General features: G+C 40.6%; 1 protein-coding gene and 1 pseudogene across 2 annotated transcripts in view; one reads left to right on the top strand and one right to left on the bottom strand.

Moving 5' to 3' along the window:
• Nucleotides 1-17,885, bottom strand: part of NFX1 (nuclear transcription factor, X-box binding 1) — an 82,662-nt gene that overhangs the window by 20,614 nt on the left and 44,163 nt on the right. The window contains exons 10-13 of one of the 2 annotated variants that reach the window (XM_007464947.1): nt 14,060-14,157; nt 10,004-10,034; nt 4,711-4,790; nt 3,180-3,288 (exon numbers count right to left, since the gene is read on the bottom strand). In XM_007464947.1, the coding sequence (XP_007465009.1) occupies nt 3,180-3,288; nt 4,711-4,790; nt 10,004-10,034; nt 14,060-14,157 (318 nt within the window). Of the gene's footprint in view, nt 1-3,179; nt 3,289-4,710; nt 4,794-10,003; nt 10,035-14,059; nt 14,158-17,885 lie in introns of both variants that reach the window. The other variant, XM_007464948.1, reaches the window with a different exon arrangement.
• Nucleotides 818-2,329, top strand: LOC103088852 (heterogeneous nuclear ribonucleoprotein A1 pseudogene; annotated as a pseudogene).

The following is a 17,885-nucleotide window of genomic DNA, read 5'->3' as shown; positions in this document are numbered from 1 at the left end:
GGAAAGAGTAAGAGGCTACATAACTTGTTTCTATGGAACTTCATGTGTGTGATTTATAACAAAGCACTTAACTCCTTTTTGAAATATGGTAGGCCTAGTATTCCAAAGAAGGTATGTTGGGAAACCCTGATCTAGGCTAATCTTTTAATGTAGCAGTTCTCAAAGAGTGCTCAGTTGACCCCTAGGACTCCCTGATCCTTTCAGGGAGTCCACAAGGTCAAAATTATTTTCATAATAATACTTAGATACTATTTGCTTTTTTCACTATGTTGACACTTAAACTGATGGTGAAAAAGCAACAGCTGGTAATACTGCCAGGGCATTAGCGCAAATAAGGCAGTAGTGCCAAACTGTAACCGTTGTATTTTTCACTGCCACGTACTTAGAGTAGATAAAAAATGACAATTTCACTTAAGAAAGTCCTTGATGAAGAAGTAAAAAAAAATCTTGACCCTTAAATACATGTCTTTCTAATATTCTGTGGAACAAAATAGGGTATCTGCTTCAAGTACTTTTGTTGCACACAAAAATACAGTTGTCCCTCAGTATCCTGGCGGGGAGGGATTGGATCCAGGACCCCCATGGGTACCAAAATCCAAGAATGCTCAAGTCCCTTATATAATATGCTGTAGTATTTGCATACAACCTATGCACATCCTCCTGTATACTTTACATCATCTCTAGGTTACTAATAATACCCAATGCAATGTAAATGCTATATAAATAGTTGCCAGCACAAAACAAATTCAAGTTTTGCTTTTGGAACTTTCTAGAATTTTTCCCCTTGACCATTTTCAACCCACAGTTGGTCGAAACTATGGATGTGGAATCCATGGATGTGGAACCCTCAGATATGGAAGGCTGTCTGACCTCTGGTCATTCTAAAGAACTGCACTTTTCTGAGTGGTGAGCTGAATTGCTGAATTAACTTCTTTTTTCATAACACACAGTTTTACTTGAAAAAGTGACCGACAAACTATGATTATTCAGACTTGGGTATTTTGGCAGACGTTTATCAAAAATTAACAGTGAGACCATCACTTTAAGAAAACTGACTTTGCTGCCAACAATAACATTCAAGCTTTCAAGTGAAAACAGGATTTTGGAAAATATGCATTTATCACTATGAGCTTGACAACTTCCTAATACTTTTCCCCAGAGTTTTCTGATGGGATTGGTAGTGTATTAATGAATGTGAGTTTTTAATATTGTAACACAAGCAGACCCCATCTTAGGATCATTGCTTACATCCCAAGTTTCATACATTCAGGGACAACAGAGGAATAACTTCTTTAAAAGTCTCAATAGCTTTTCTGCCCGTGGACGCTGCCGAGTAAGCATCATTGACGTCTCCCCACTTTACTGCCGTCGTGTCTAAGTCAGAGTCTCCCAAAGAGCCCGAACAGCTGTGGAAGCTCCTCATCAGACGTCTGAGCTTTGAAACAACTGATGACAGTCTGAGGAGCCACCTGAGCAGCGGGCAGCGCTCACAGACTGTGTGGTAACAAGGGGTCCAAACACCAGGCACTCCAGAGGCTTCGGGTTTGTCATGAATGCCATTGCAGAGGAGGTGGATGCGGCCATGGATGCGAGGCCACACAAGGTGGATGGAAGAGTTGGGGAACCAAAGAGGGCCGTCTCAAGAGAAGATTCTCAAAGACCTGGTGCCCACTTAACCGTGAAAAAGATTTTTGTTGGTGGCATTAAAGAAGACACTGAAGAACGTCAACTAAGAGATTATTTTGAACAGTGTGGGAAAACTGAAGTGATTGAAATCATGACTGATCGAGGCAGTGGCAAAAACAGAGGCTTTGCTTTCGTAACCTTTGATGACCATGACTCCACAAACAAGACTGTCATTCAGAAATACCACACTGTGAATGGCCACAACTGTGAAGTAAGGAAAGCCCTATCTAAGCAAGAGAAGGCTAGTGCTTCATCCAGCCAAAGAGGCCAAAGTGGTTCTGGAAACTTTGGTGGTGGTCGTGGAGGGGGTTTGGGGAATGACAACTATGGTCGTGGAGGGAACGTGAGTGGTCGAGATGCCTTTGGTGGCAGCCGTGGTGGTGGGGCATATGGTGGCAGTGGGGATGGCATTAATGGATTTGGTAATGACAGAAGCCATTTTGGAGGTGGCGGAAGCTACAATGATTTTGGCAATTACAACAATCAATCTTCAAATTTTGGACCCATGAAAGGAGGAAACTTTGGAGGCAGAAGTTCTGGCCCCTATGGTGGTGGAGGCCAATACTTTGCCAAACCACGAAACCAAGGTGGCTATGGTAGTTCCAGCAGCAGCAGTAGCTATGGCAGTGGCAGAAGGTTTTAATTACTGCCAGGAAACAAAGCTTAGCAGGAGAGGAGAGCCAGGGAATTGACAGGGAAGCTACAGGTTACAACAGATTTGTGAACTCGGCCAAGCACAGTGCTGGCAGGGCCTAGCTGCTACAAAGAAGACATGTTTTTGACAATACTCATGTGTAGGGGCAAAAAAACTCGAGGACTGTATTTGTGACTAATTGTCTAACAGGTTATTTTAGTTTCTGTTCTGTAGAAAGTGTAAAGCATTCCAACAAAGGGTTTTAATGTAGATTTTTTTTGCACCCATGCTGTTGATTGCTAAATGTAATAGTCCACTCAAGAAGCTGAATATATGTGTCTTTTTAAAAAATGTGCTGTGTACAGTTAGTCTACCCTGAAGCCATTTTGGTAAACTTCACCCCAACCATGTGAAGTTAGAATTCCTTCAGGGTGATGCCAGGGCCCATTCGAAATTTATTTACAACCCGCTTGGGTGGAGAAGCCATTGTCTTCAGCTGAACTGACAGTTACTGTGTTGTGACCTGGAGTTCACCGTTAAAAGGGTCACTCAAGCAAAGTTACAGAGTTTTCTGGTTATTAATATGATTGTTGGCACATCCTATGCAATATATCTAAACTGAATTACGGTACCAGATAAAGTTATAGATGGGAATGAGGCTTGTGTATCATCCATTATCATGTGTAATCAATAAATGATTTAATACCCTCTTTTAAAAAAAAGTCTCAATGTATCTGAAATACTAAGGCTTATTAATTCAGTAATCCATACCAACCTAAGAAAATCAATCACTCAGAATATATCATTCCTGACTTTCTAGAAAACTATATATAATAAAGTATACAGTGAAAACACTCACTAGCTTGCCAGCATGTTTGGCAGTTCCCACGATGACAAGGTTCTTCACATCTATGAAGGCCACAGCGGAGTTTCCTCCCACAAATCAAAGGACACTTGTGTTCCTTATCCTAGGAGGAGAGATACTGATTGATTGATTGATTGATTGCATGCAGGATCTTAGTTCCCCGACCAGGTATTGAACCTGTGCCTCTGGCAGTGGAAGCGCAGAGTCTTAACCACTGGACCGTCAGGGAATTCCTGAGAGATTTATATATGTTTACAAAATTATCTCCATTTTATATTTTCCATAAACAAGATTAATAAAGAAGTTCTCCACAATTATAGATCGCATGATATCTGGAATTAGCTTCAAAATAATCAAAGGAGGGGGAGTAGGTGGGGATGTGAATGAAACAAGATTAGTCATGATCTGATCACTACTGAAGATAGATGTTGGGCATATGGGACTCATACTTGTCTCTCTGCTTTTATATATGTTTGAAATATTCAGTAGTAAGAGGAAGTCTTTAAACTTTCAAACACTGGTTTATAAGTAAGTCTTGATACACAGAACAATTTCATCACTCTTCACACTGTCAATATAAATGCTAAAAATAACAACTGTGTATTATATATGTGTGTATATATGTACTACTTTACTATTGGTACTGTGTTACCTTGTTTACACACACACACACACACACACACACACACACACACACACACGATAACACAGTAACCACTGCCAGGTAGTGCTTCCTTTATTTAGTTCCGCAGAAGTGAATATTTCAGATAACTGAAACCTGTTCTTTAAAAAATGCCACACTCAGGACTTCCCTGGTGGTTCAGTGGTAAAGAATCCTCCTTCCAATGCAGGGGACACGGGTTCGATCCCTGGTCGGGGAAATAAGATCCCACATGCCATGGGGCAACTAAGCCCATGTGCCACAACTACTGAGCTCATGCACCTCAACTAGAGAGAGAAAACCTGCATGCCACGACTAGAGAGAAGCCCAGGCGCTGCAACAAAAAGATCCCACATGCCTCAACAAAGAACCCATGTGCCACAACTAAAACCTGACGCAGCAAAAAAAAAAAAGAAAAAAAAAGAAAGAATACCCAAGAATGGAGGCCCCTCTTCTGGAAAAAAAAAAAAAAAAAAAAGCCATACTCATTTTGCCTACTGATCTGACCCATGGAATATATGAAACGTGAAGCCTGGGTTGCTAAGGCCAAGCCAGCCTGTGTGCTGGGACAGCATACAGTCTCCTGCAGATGACTACATGCTCATCCAGTGGTCTTGAGCTCTGGGGCCTGAGGCCTTCTGTCTTTCTTCTTTCCTTTCCTCCATGTTGCCATCAGCTGACTTCTTGACCTGGCTGAGGCCTAAAAAGGACCAGTCTGTCTCTCTGGGCAGCGTTCTGACTACTGCTCAGGGGCCTGTCCCAGTGATTTCCAAATCTGGGCTGCATTCTAGATGGCTGAGGCTTCCAGAAGCCCAGCCCCTAGATGAATGCAATCTGATAGTGCCTAATGATAGGTCCACTTACCACACAGCATATCTCGTTACATTTATGCCGTCCACATAACCGTTTCTTGTTACACCTCTTGTCACACATAAATGTAGCATCTGCTATGAACAATTAAGAAGAAAAAAAAGGCAGAGGATATGAATATTCATTCAACAAATATTTGTGTGACTACAGGCTGAAGAAATACAAATGTAATAATGTAAATAAATTAGTTATGGTGAAAATGCATACTATTTAAATATCACTTTTCAACTGCCAGACAGTCAAAAAATAGAAAAGAAAATAGGAAGACTACCCAAGTGCCCACTGATAGATGAATGGATAAAGAAATGTGGAATATATACAATGGAATATTACTCAGCCATTAAAAAAAGAAAAGAAATCTTGCCATTTGTGACAACATGGATGGGCCTAGAGGATATTATGCTAAGAGAAATAAGACAGATGGAGAAAGACAAATACTGTATGATTTCACTTATATGTGGAATCTAAGAAACAAAACAAATGAACAAACATAACAAAACAGAAACAGTATAGATACAGAGAACAAACAGGTGGTTGCCAGAGGAGAGGGGGGTGGGGGGAAAAAAGAAATAGGTGAGAGGTACAAACTTCCAGTTGCAAAACCAATGATTCATGGGTATGAAATGCACAGTGTGGGGAATATAGTCAATAACTAAATAATATCTTTGTATGGCGACATAATGTAACTAGACTTATTGTGGTGATCATTTTGAAATGTATAGAAAAAACACTATGCTGTGTAATAGAAACTAACATAGTGTTGTAGGTCAATTATACTTCAAAAGCAAACAAACTCATAAAAAAGAGATAATATTTGTGGTTATCAGAGGTGGGGGTGTGGGTAGAGGGGGAACTGGACGAAGGCAGTCAAAGGGCACAAACTTCCAGTTATCAGATAAATAAGTATTAGGGATGTAATGTACCACATGATAAATATAATTAACACTGCTGTGTGTTATATACGAAAGTTGTTAAGAGAGTGAAGTAAGAGTTCTCATCACAGACAAAAATTTTTCTTCTATTTCTTTCATTTTCCATCTATATGAGATGATGAATGTTCACTAAACTTATTGCAATAATCATTTCATGATGTATGTAAGTCAAATTATTATGCTGGGACAGGAATAAAGATGAAGACACACAGAAAGGAATTGAGGACACAGGGAGGGGGAAGGGTAAGTTGGGACAAAGTGAGAGAGTGGCATGGACATATATACACTACCAAATGTAAAATAGATAGCTAGTGGGAAGCAGTTGCATAGCACAGGGAGACACAAGAAAGAGGAGATATGGGGACATATGCATATGTATAGCTTATTCACTTTGTTATAAAGCAGAAACTAACAAACCATGGTAAAGCAATTATACCCCAATAAAGATGTTAAAAACAAACAAAAAATTATTATGCTGTACACTTTAAGCTTATACAGTGCTATATGTCAATTATATCTCAATAAAACTGGAGGAAGAGGGGGCTTCCCTGGTGGTGCAGGGCTTAAGAACCTGCCTGCCAATGCAGGGGACATGGGCTCGAGCCCTGGTCCGGGAAGATCCCACATGCTGCGGAGCGACTAAGCCCGTGCGCCACAACTACTGAGCCTGTGTGCCACAACTACAGAAGCCCACATGCCTAGAGCCTATGCTCCGCAACGAGAAGCCTGCGCACTGCAACGAAGAGTAGCCCCCGCTCACCTCAACTAGAGAAGGCCCGGGCATAGCAACAAAGACCCAATGCAGCCAAAAAAAAAAAAAAAAATTTGTAAGAAGAAAAGGAAATAGGAAGACTGATGTATGGAACAGGTGAAAGTGTGGAGAAAAAGGCACACACACTCAGTGGATGGGAGAATAAACTTTTGGAGTACATATGTATCTATCAAAAATTTAAGTGGTAATTCCATTTTAAGTAATGCTTCCTACACTTTCAAAAGTAGCTAGAACACCAAAAGCACAAGCAACAAGAGAAAAATAAATTTGATCAAAATTTAAAGCTTTTGTGCATCAGAGGACACCATCAAGAAAAGACAACAACATAATGGGAGAAAATATTTGCAGATCAGTTATCTCATAAGTGTCTAGGATCCAAAATATATAAAGAACTCTTTCAACTCAATAACAAAAAGACAACCCAATTTAAAAATGGTAAAGGAATAGACTTTTCCAAAGATATACAAATGGCCAAGTACATGAAAAAATGCCCAACATCATTAGTTATTAGGGAATGCAAATCAAAACCACAATGATTTATCATTTCATACCCACTGAGGATGGCAATAACAGTAATAATAATAATAGTAATAAAAAACAGAAAATAACAAGTGTTGGAGAGGATGTGGAGAAAATGAAACCCTCATACATTACTGGCGGGACTGTAAAATAGTGTAGCTAACTGTAGAAAACAATATGGCAGTTCTTTTAAAAAAATTCTACCTATAACCAACATATTATCCAGCAATTCCATTTCTAGGTACATAACCAAAAGAATTTACAACAGGTTCTCAGATAAAAGCTTGTGTACAAATGTTCATAGCAGCACTAGTTGCAATAGTCAAAAGAAGGAAACAAAACAAATGTCCATTAACAGATGAATGGATAAACAAACTGTGGTATATATATACAACAGAATATTATTCAGTCATAAAGAGGAATGAAGTACTGATGCGTGCTACAAGGTGGATGAACCTTAACAACAAGCTAAATGAAAGAAGCCAGAGACAAAAGGTTACATATTATATGATTTCATTTATATGAAATACTCAGAATTAAATCCACAGAGACAGGAAGTAGATTAGTGGTTGCCACGGCTGGTGGGGAGGGGTGAGTGGGGAATGAAAACTCAGTAAACAAAGGGTTTCCTTTTGGGATGATGAACCCATTTTAGAATTGATAGAGGTGATGGTTTTAAAACACTGTGAAGGTACTAAATACCACTGAATTGTACACTTTAAAATGTTTCACTGGGGACTTCCCTGGTGGTGCAGTGGTTGGGAATCCACCCGCCAATGCAGGGGACACGGGTTCAAGCCCTGGTCTGGGAGGACCCCACATGCCGTGGAGCAACTAAGCCTGTGTGCCACAACTGCTGAGCCTGTGCTCTAGAGCCCGCAAGCCACAACTACTGAGCCTGCATGCCACAACTACTGCAGGTGTGTGCCTAGAGCCTGTGCTCTGCAACAAAGAGAGGCCACCACAATGAGAAGCCCACGCACCACAACAAAGAGTAGCCCCCGCTCGCCACAACTAGAGAAAGCCCGTGCACAGCAATGAAGACACAACGCAGCCAAAAAGTAAATAAATTTATTAAAAAAAAGAAAAAACAAAACAAAACAAAAAAATGTTTCATTGTATGTTCTGTGAATATTATCTCAATAAAGGTGCTGAAGGCGCTGAAGTGTTTACCGGTGAAATAACATTTGGGATTTGTTTTCAAAGTACTTCAGTGAAAATTAAAAATAGGAAAGAGAGGGATGGATGAAGAAAGAAGATGGGCAAAATGCTGATAACTGTTGATGGCTGGTGATAGGTACATAGGGATTCACTATACTAGTCTCTCTACTTTCACATATAATTGAAAATTTTCATCATAAGCTAAAAAAGTAACAAGATGGTTACAGCATTATCTGTAATGGGGAAAAATTGAAGACAACCAAATGACCAACAAAAGAGCAATGGTGAACTATACTATGGCATATCCACATAAAGAATGTTCTCAAGAGGGAGAGCTATACACACTGACATGGAAAAATGTCTTTGATATATTACTTAGGGGAAAAAAACAAGTTCCAGACAGTATGTTTAGTAAGAACCATATTAGCACATGTATACACCTGTATGAATATAGAAAAAGATCTGGACCCACACCCAACAAACTAATGATGTGGTTTTATCAGGGGAATGGAACTAGGAGGGGAAAATGGGGTGAGGGTGTATTTCTACTTTTTACTATTTTATTAATTTTTTAATTATTAAAAATTATGTATTAATATAGTAAGTTTTTCAAATTATATTTTTTAATTACCAAAATTTTGACTGTGGTTTTGAGGAAGATATTTCTGGTTATGTCAAATATTCAGATAGTTGAGGCAGATACTCAGCCATTCTCCACCTTCCTCAGGCTAACAGGTCCTTAATTTTGTTCAGAAATTGGGCACCCACGTATTCCCCCATTACAGGAGTGAATGCTGAATAGTGTAGCCTGTCATGATAATTCCATTCCCCTTGTTAGTGAAGGGTTTGGGCAGGAACATGTGATAAAAAGCATACTGAGGGTCTTTCAGGACTGTCTTCCTTGCTCTCAAGAAGGAAGAGAAGAATCTCTCCTTCTTTTCTTTAGATGTGGCTGGGAGATGACTCAATGCGTGAAATTGCTGTAGCTAACTTATACCCATGAGGGGAAAACCAAGAAAATCACAGGAAGCTGTACTGGAGTCCTAGAATCACTGGGTTTGTAATTAAAACGTTGGACTTGTTCTGCCTCCAGAATTCCTGTTATAAGAGACAGTAAACCTCCTTAGAGCTAAAGTCATTTTTCCTTGGGTTTTTTGATACCTGTAGCCAAAAGCACCTTAACCAATACAGCTTTCTTTCTGACCAGAATTAAGAGCTTTTATTTTGTATGTTTATCTTCTATCACTTTTCCAAAACAGTTTTAAGGTGGCTTAAACAAAGACTATGTGACGGTCGGTAAAACAAGGACAGAACCATAATAAAGTGGAGTATCAGGATCAAGGACAAAGGAAGAAACAATATTCTAGGCCTAAAGGTTAAGAAGGCTGCTGGCTGAGTCCCCCTGTTCTAGGTATCCAAGAGTCCTATCAAGCCATAAGGGGATCAAGCATCAGAGTCAGTTTTTACAAAGTTTGCTTCATTAGATATTATTTACCTTCCCTTCCCATATCAACATTTTATTATGAAAAATTTCAAACATATAAAAAAGTTGAAACGAGTTTATAGTGAACACCTATATATGCCACTACCTAGCCTCTACCAGTAGTTGCTTTTTCTCATAACTCTCTCTTTTTCCATCCAACTATCAGTTTATCTTAATTTTGGATGCTTTTCAAAGTAAGCTGCATACATGAATACACTTCCCCAGTATTTTACAGCATTTCATTAACTAGAATTCAATTTATGGTTCTTTTTTTTTTTCTTTTGAGGTAACAGTTACATACAGTTAAATGCACAAAGTACCTTCACTGAATTCTGACAAACACATAACCCATCCCCCTGTCAAGATGTAAAAAATTACCTTCACCCCAGAAAGTTACCTCATGCCCCTTCCCAGTCATACCTTCGCTTTTGAGACTGGTACACGGAAGCTCCTATGGAGAAAGAAAAGGGAATAGTAACTACTTTAGGAATAAATGAAACAACATAACTGCAGTATAATGCTAAATGTAACATGCATATCCCAAATACCCAGTACTTCTCTGGAAGTCACTTATTCACCAACTTCACCTATCTGGAGCTACATCTGCCCAGTCCCTGTAAGCCCCAGGTCTAATGACTTTTCATGCAAATATAACATTCTTTGTGGTCTGACCTCCAAACTCACAGCAGATTGCGTATTATAAAATCTGAATGGAAAGAAGGACTGACTACTAAAGGTATGCAAAGCAAAGAGAAATAACTGTCTGGCAAGGGTACAGACAGAAAAAGCCATAAAAAGCAGATACAAGAATTGAAAATATGTAACAATCAGCACCATCTGATGCAGGGACAAACAGCTCTATGTGCTCAAAAGTATCCCTGGCTATGCAGCTGAACTGTAGCAGAGTGGAATACGGAAGTCCTTTGCCATTCAAAGTTTTGTTACCCTGGTTTCAATCATGTGTGAATGGCCTCAAAGGTCTAACACATGTAATTTTGCTGATACATGTTCCTGAATAACATGTGTGGGGAAGCTGATGTGTGAAGGGCGAGTCAGTCACTTGGGAGAGAGTGAGCCTGGCTGGCTGCCCAGCACCTACATCCGAATTTGGCTTTGATGTACTATGATGTTGCTATGTACTCAGAAATAAGCAAAATGATAAAAACATTTCTTCTCAGTGAAAACGATCCTGCAAAAGGGGGGCAGCTGCTGGAGTTGATAACAGATGTTAAGATGTCTAAGAAATTGAAGCTTCTTGGCTAGAAAAATGTTTTCGGTAAATCAATGAGTTGGCTCCGTTCTATGACATGAAAAAATTCCCCATATGCTCTCTAGAGATACAAAGCAAAAGTGACTCGTGAAATTGCTTGAGTGCTCCAGTTAATACAAACACTGGATTGTACACAGGAAATGCTGGGAGTTTGGGGGTTTTGAGCATAAGCCACCATTCTCCTTGCTTGGCCCTACGATAAACCTTTCTCTGCTCCAAACCCTGAAGTTTCATTCGTTTGGTCTCACTGTGCGTCAGGCGCATGAACTTGTGTTCAGTAACAATTTTGGCAAAGCCAGCCTAGGGGTCTGTGCTCGTGCCGGGTCGACCCTGGCCAGAGGCAGCCCCTTCCCTGACTGCCCAGCAGCTAGCTGCCAGAGTGCATTAATGCCAGGGAACCGGAAGGGACTCTCCCTGACAGGCGCCAGCCACCCCACAACATGAGGCTGTTTGGAGTTGAGAAAAAAGAAAAAGAAATGACATGCTGGAGTGGTATGTACACCTGCAGGGAAAGACAGAACTCCCATAAATCCCTATACTAAATATGAATTACCAATAAAAACTTAAATACAGGGTTCTTTGTTAATAGGTAGTAAGATAGAGCAAACATTTCTCAAAGACTCCTACCAAAGTGATTAAAAGAGAACTTCTGAAGCTTTAAGAAATGTTTTTATTTATCTAGAAAACTCACTTCCCTGGAAAAGCCCATTCCATTACAAAAGATATTTCAGGAAAAATCTGGCTGAACAATGAGGTGATTATCAGTGTTTCAAAGAGATCTTTCACTTTGTCAAATTGTTTAGCAGAATTCATATTGATAGTGAGCTCCTCCAGCAGTTTTAGAATAAGACTTTTATTTGCAAAAAAAATTCAATTTACACATAGCTTTTCAATAATACACTCACTGCCATGGGATCCACTATTAGGGGGAGTGAGGACAGAGAGTGAATGAGAAGCAAAAAAGCACAGAGACAGAGAAAGGGATTGTTGGGGAGAAACAAGCAAACTGACAGTTGTGTATCCCAACACTTTGTAATTCTTGGTTACAAAGAGCACCTCTAGGCATTACTAAATTTATGATTACTAAATCAGAGTATCTCACGGTCTTCAAGCTGGTATTTATGGTCCTGCACCTGACATTCAAAATACCTTTACTGTCCTATGTATTCTGTGATTTCATTCAGAAAAAAAACCCACACAACCTCACACAACTTTTGTCACATGTAAATTGCACTACTTTGACAATTTTTTCTTTTTTTTTTTTTTGCCGTATGTGGGCCTCTCACTGCTGCGGCCTCTCCCATCGTGGAGCACAGGCTCCGGACGAGCAGGCTCAACGGCCATGGCTCACGGGCCCAGCCGCTCCACGGCATGTGGGATCCTCCCAGACCGGGGCACGAACCCGTATCCCCTGCATCGGCAGGCGGACTCTCAACCACTGCGCCACCAGGGAAGCCCGACAATTTTTTCTTTAATTCTGAAGCTTACCTATTAAGCTAGCTCCCAATTTATGGACAATATCCTCAGAATCATTTGCAAGTCAGCTGCTACCCAGACCCTGGGCTGTATTTAACAAATAGAATCAACTACTCAGAATTCTGTCTCTACCCAGGCCTGTGCTCTGCTGGGACAGGTGCCAATATGTACTGAAATGACCAGAAGTACATCAGAGAGCAGGACAGATCAACATTCAGTACGTTCTCCAAGTTGGATTACCTCAAGACTTCAGAGGAAAGCTTCTTGCCTCTTCTGGTTACAGACACAGAAATGGGCACTAATTCCAAAATGGTAAGATGACTTTTTATAATACATAATCCAATGAAGTTTGTCCCAGGCAGAAAGCAGAGATTGACAAAACAGTTGTATAGTGAAAAATTAACACTATCTGAAGAGAGGTCTGGCCTTTGCCATTGGCTTCTGGGAGATAATCTTGGAATATCATGCCTAATGGGAGTGTCATTGTTTCCCTGGAGCCTTGGGTCACCAGACAGTCTAACATGATTTAGGGTGCAGGCTGGCCACACTGAAAGACCAATGATGTGATTTAGGGCATGGGCTTTGGGTCATACAATATTAGTAGACTTCTGGAGGGACTGGAAGCTGAGATCAACTACATGGCAGTCAACCATGCCTACATGACGGAGCCCCAATAAAAACTGACCACCCACTCTCCGGTGGGTGAGCTTCCTTGGTTGGCAATACTCCACGCATACAATCACACACTAGTGCTGAGAAAGTAACGCTGTTCCAACTCCATGGGGAGAGGACAACTGGAAGCTTCGTATTTGGTACTTTCTTGCATTCTGCCCTACATGCTTCTTCCTTTGGTTGATTTTAATCTGTATCCTTTCCCTGTAGTAAATTGTAATCAAGAGTATAACAGTTTTCAATGAGTTCTGTGAGTTCTTCTAGAGAATAATCAAACCTTGAGGGTAGCCTTGTGGACCACTGGATTGTAGTCGGTATCAGAGGTGAGGGTGGTCATGTGGACTGTTCTAACTCAGCAATTGTCTGAACTCCTGCAGTGGGTGTCAGAAGTGAGGGCGATTTTGCGGACTGTGTTCCCTCTAACTTAGTGTGCTAACTGCTTGCAACGGTGCTATTGTTATTCTCTTCTGGCATCCAGCATTACCACACTTGTATTTGGTCAAGCTACTTGCATATGTGCCCTAAGCCTATTACTGGTCCTCGTACCCCTTCATACCTATCCTACGACCGGTCCATAGTAGATGTCAGTATACACTGTCTGGATTGAATCAATCATACACAGTATTAACAGGAATAAGCCTGAGGTTATTTTGATTCCTTCCCTCCCACAATCACCAATTTAAAAGGCATTGGGTGCTTCCCCAGTGGCGCAGTGGTTAAGAATCCACCTGCCCATGCAGGGGACATGGGTTCAAGCCCTGGTCAGGGAAGATCCCGCATGCCGTGAAGCAACTAAGCCCATGCGCCACAACTACTGAGCCTGACCTCTAGAGCCCGCTCGCCACAACTACTGAAGCCCATGTGCCTAGAGCCCATGCTCTGCAACAAGAGAAGCCACCGCAACGAGAAGCCTGTGCACCGCAGCGAAGAGTAGCCCCCACTCGCCGCAAGTAGAGAAAGCTCGTGCGCAGCAAAGAAGACCCAATGCAGCCATAAACAAACAAACAAACAAATAAAAGGCATTGGTGGCAACAACTCTAGCATTCTGTAGGATTTACCTTTGTTCTGAAAGAGCATCTGCAGGAAATAACTGATGTGCGAGAGCATGGTCCACAGTCTCCTTCATGGCAGAGCTTTTCACAAGTATGAATGAAATCTTTAATAAGAAAGAAAAGAGCTGGGAATGAAAATTGCAACTACTCATTTTCAGACTCCCAAATTAACTAGCCACAACGGTCTTCCACCTCTGCTCCCTGCAACTCCATCACCAGAGCTGAGGGAAGAAGGATGCTATCAATGCCTCTTCCCCTACCTTCCCTTCATCTGGCAGGCTGAGCCTTTTCCAGCAAGGACAGGCCCCAGCATTAGTCACAGCAAGATGCTCTGGAGCACAAGATGCTCTGCCTAAGTCAAAGAACAGATCTTCTGACTCTTTATTTAGACCTCAAGTCTCCAGGTTAGACTCGGATGTCCTTAAAATTGTAGCCATGGGTGACTTACTGAAGTACTCTTGACTCCAAAAATCACCTGGGGATTGTTAAGTAATCAGAAACCATCATCCGTAATCTCACTAAGTTCTATGAATGTCTGGTGATAGGTGGCCTGCTAGTCATTCTGCTAAGCTAGATTTTAGGACAAGTCCTGTTTCAAGGACCCCATCAGGGATCATCCATAGTCTTTCTCAATGGCTGCTGTTTACATGATGTACTTTTTCCATCCTTTTACTTTCAGCCTAACTATACCTTTGACTCTAAAGTCTGTTTCCCAAAGATGGCATATAGTTGGATCTTTTTAAAAAATTCATTTTGACAATCTCTGGTTTTTATCTAATTCACTGATGGTAATGTTAGTATTGATATAGTTGGATTTATGTCTGCCATTTTACTTTTAGTTTTCTTTATGTCTCATGTCTTTTTTGTTAACTTAATTATCCTTCATTGCTTTCTTTTGCATTAAGTGAATATTTTCCAGTGTAACATTTTTTCCTGGTAATGGCATGTTCCATTATGTTTTGAGTTATCTTCTTAATGGCTGCTCTAGGGCTTATCATATCCATCTTATCAGAATCTACTTCAGACTTGTACCAACCTAATTCCAGCGAGATACAGAAGCCTTATACCCATATAGCTCTATTTCCTCTTCTCCTCTTTTGTGCTTTTATTTTTATACATATTACATTTATATGTGTTACAAATTCAACAATACAATGTTAAAATTATTGCTTTATATGTTATGCCTATTAAAGAAGTTGAGAAAAGAAAGGAGAGCAAGTATGTATTTATAACTTGTTATATTTACCTTATTTACCATTACTGGTTTTCTTCATTTGTTCCTACAGATCTGAGTTACCATCTGGTATCATTTCCTTACTCCAGTACAACTTTGATCCCACCCACCTCCTTTGTGCTGTTATTGTCAGATACATTTCTATATACTGTAGGCCTAACAATACAATTATATGCCTATTTTATATGATCACTTTTTTTTTTTTTTTTTTTTTTTTTTTTTTTTTTTTTTTTTTTTTTTTTTTTTTGCGGTACGCCGGCCTCTCACTGTTGTGGCCTCTCCCGTTGCGGAGCACAGGCTTCGGACGCACAGGCTCAGCGGCCATGGCTCACGGGCCCAGCCGCTCCGCGGCATGTGGGGTCTTCCCGGACCGGGGCACGAACCCGTGTCCCCTGCATCAGCAGGCGGACTCTCAACTACTGCGCCACCAGGGAAGCCCGTTATATGATCACTTTTTAAATCAGTTGCAAAAAGAAGAAATATGCACTTATACTTTCTTTTATAATTATGTAATTGCCTTTACTCTTTGCTTTTTCTTGTGGATTTAAATTTACATCTGGGTTACTTGGTATCAGCCTGAAAACCTCCCTTTACTATTTACTGTAAAGTACATCTGCTAGCAGAGAACTGTTTTTCTCATTTTTGAAAGACTTTTCCTGGAATATAAGATTCTCGGTTGGTAATTTTTTTCTTTCAGCACTTTGAATAGGTCATCCCACTGCCTTCCTGTTGTGATGCAGTGTTCTCCACTGTTTCTGATGAGAAGTCAGCTGTGAATCTTATAGTGGTCCCCTAGTATGTAATGTGTCATTTTTCTCTTGCTGCTTTCAAGATTTTCTCCTTGTCTTTGGCTTTCAGCATTTTTACTATGTGCCTAGGTGTGGATCTCTTTGAATTTATCCTACTGGAGTCTGTTGAGTTTCTTGGATGTGTAGATTAATGTCTTTCAATAAATCTGAAGTTTCCCACCATTATTTCTTTGAATATTTGTCTGCTCCTTTCTCCTCTCCTGGTGTTCCCATTACACGTTTGCATGCTTAAAGGTGTCCCACATTTCTCTTGAGGTGCTGTTCATTTTTATTCACTTCATTTTCTCTATGTTCTTTGAATTACATAATCTCCATAGATCTATCTTCACATTTATTGATCCCTTCTTCTGCCAGCTCAAACTTACTGTTGAGTCCCTTTAATGAATTTAAAATTTTAATTACTGGAAAACTCCAGATTTTCCATTTGGTTCTTTTTTATAATTTCTATCTCTTTACTGATATTCTCTATTTGATGAAACATTGCCTTTATACCTTCCTTCCTTTACCTCTTCAGGTATGGTTTCCTTTAGTTCTTTGAATATATTTGTAACGGCTACCTTGAAGTCTCTGTTAAATTTGACATTGGTCACTCTCACAGAAAACTGAAACAGAAAGTTACTGTTACCTGTGGGGTTTTTTGTTTGTTTGTTTTTTTCTGTTTGCATACTTTGTAGTTTTTTGTTGGAAACTGAACATTTTTGGTAATATATTGTTTGCAGCAACTCTGGATACTGCCAGAGTTTAAGCCAGGTCTGAATAAACATGAGAGCCACTGTTACCACTAGCCATGGGCTTTTCTTTGAGATTCTCAATCCAACTCACCTTAGCTCCTTAAAAGTGTTCCATGATTAAAACTCTGCTGAGGTATAACAGCAACCCTGGATACTGCTTCCTCTTTCCACAGCTTGTTTTTTTGTTGTTGTCTACTTGTTTGTTTTGTGACTTGGCTAAGCTATTTTAGTGAAGTCTATTTCTATTATAGTATGAAGCCATTTGTGTTGTTCTTTAGATGACACAGCCTTGGGCATGTGCACAGTCACCCTGGGAGGACAATGGTTTTAGCAGGGCTCTCTTTGACTGTCTCTTTTCCCTGATCTCTCTGTTAAGCTGTCTGCCTCATTTGGTATTACACTCAGTCCTGAGGCTCCACTAATTGCTAGCTGATTGCTCTATTATTTTCAACAATGTCCTGGGGCATAAACTGCTCAGCGGTCTGATCCAATAAAATTTGGGCAGAGGTAGTCTTTGAGGCAAATCTGTGAGGTTTGTTCTGACCCCAGGATGGTTCCTCTTAGTTATCTCCTTCCCTGGGTCTCTCTGGTGAACCAGTTGGCCTATAGTTTAGCTCATTGCTCTTAATTAAGAGGAGCTATTGTTTTCTAAAGGGCCCTTAGGCCTGAACTTCCCCACACTCTCTTTCAAATTAAAGTCAGTTCCTTTGGGAAATATTTTGGAAATCTTTCCTTATGGACTGCTTCTCCCCCCATCCTGTCACTCAGTCACTACTATGGGTGCTGGGTGAGAGAGCAGCCTCTAGTTTTCTTAGCTTGCTTCTCTCACTGTGAAACCTCTCTCCTACAAGTGAGCTGGGGTGAGGGTGACTGAGGCCCCAGTACTCCTGCCTGTTGTGACTAGAGTAGAGCCTCCAATCTATGGGTGGGCTGTGCAGAGGAAGGGAGTCCCCAACCTGTCGGCTGTGATTACCAGAAATTTAGCCTTTTCAACTTGAAGTTGGTGGGGTTGGGGGGACGGGGGGTGAGAAAATATGGTGGTCCACTCCTCCTAGCAA

The sequence above is a fragment of the Lipotes vexillifer genome, unplaced genomic scaffold (genome assembly GCF_000442215.2).
Source record: "Lipotes vexillifer unplaced genomic scaffold, Lipotes_vexillifer_v1.1 scaffold110, whole genome shotgun sequence".
Taxonomy (NCBI): domain Eukaryota; kingdom Metazoa; phylum Chordata; class Mammalia; order Artiodactyla; family Lipotidae; genus Lipotes; species Lipotes vexillifer.
Note: the sequence above shows the minus strand (reverse complement) of the source record. Positions and strands in the feature narration are given on the sequence as shown.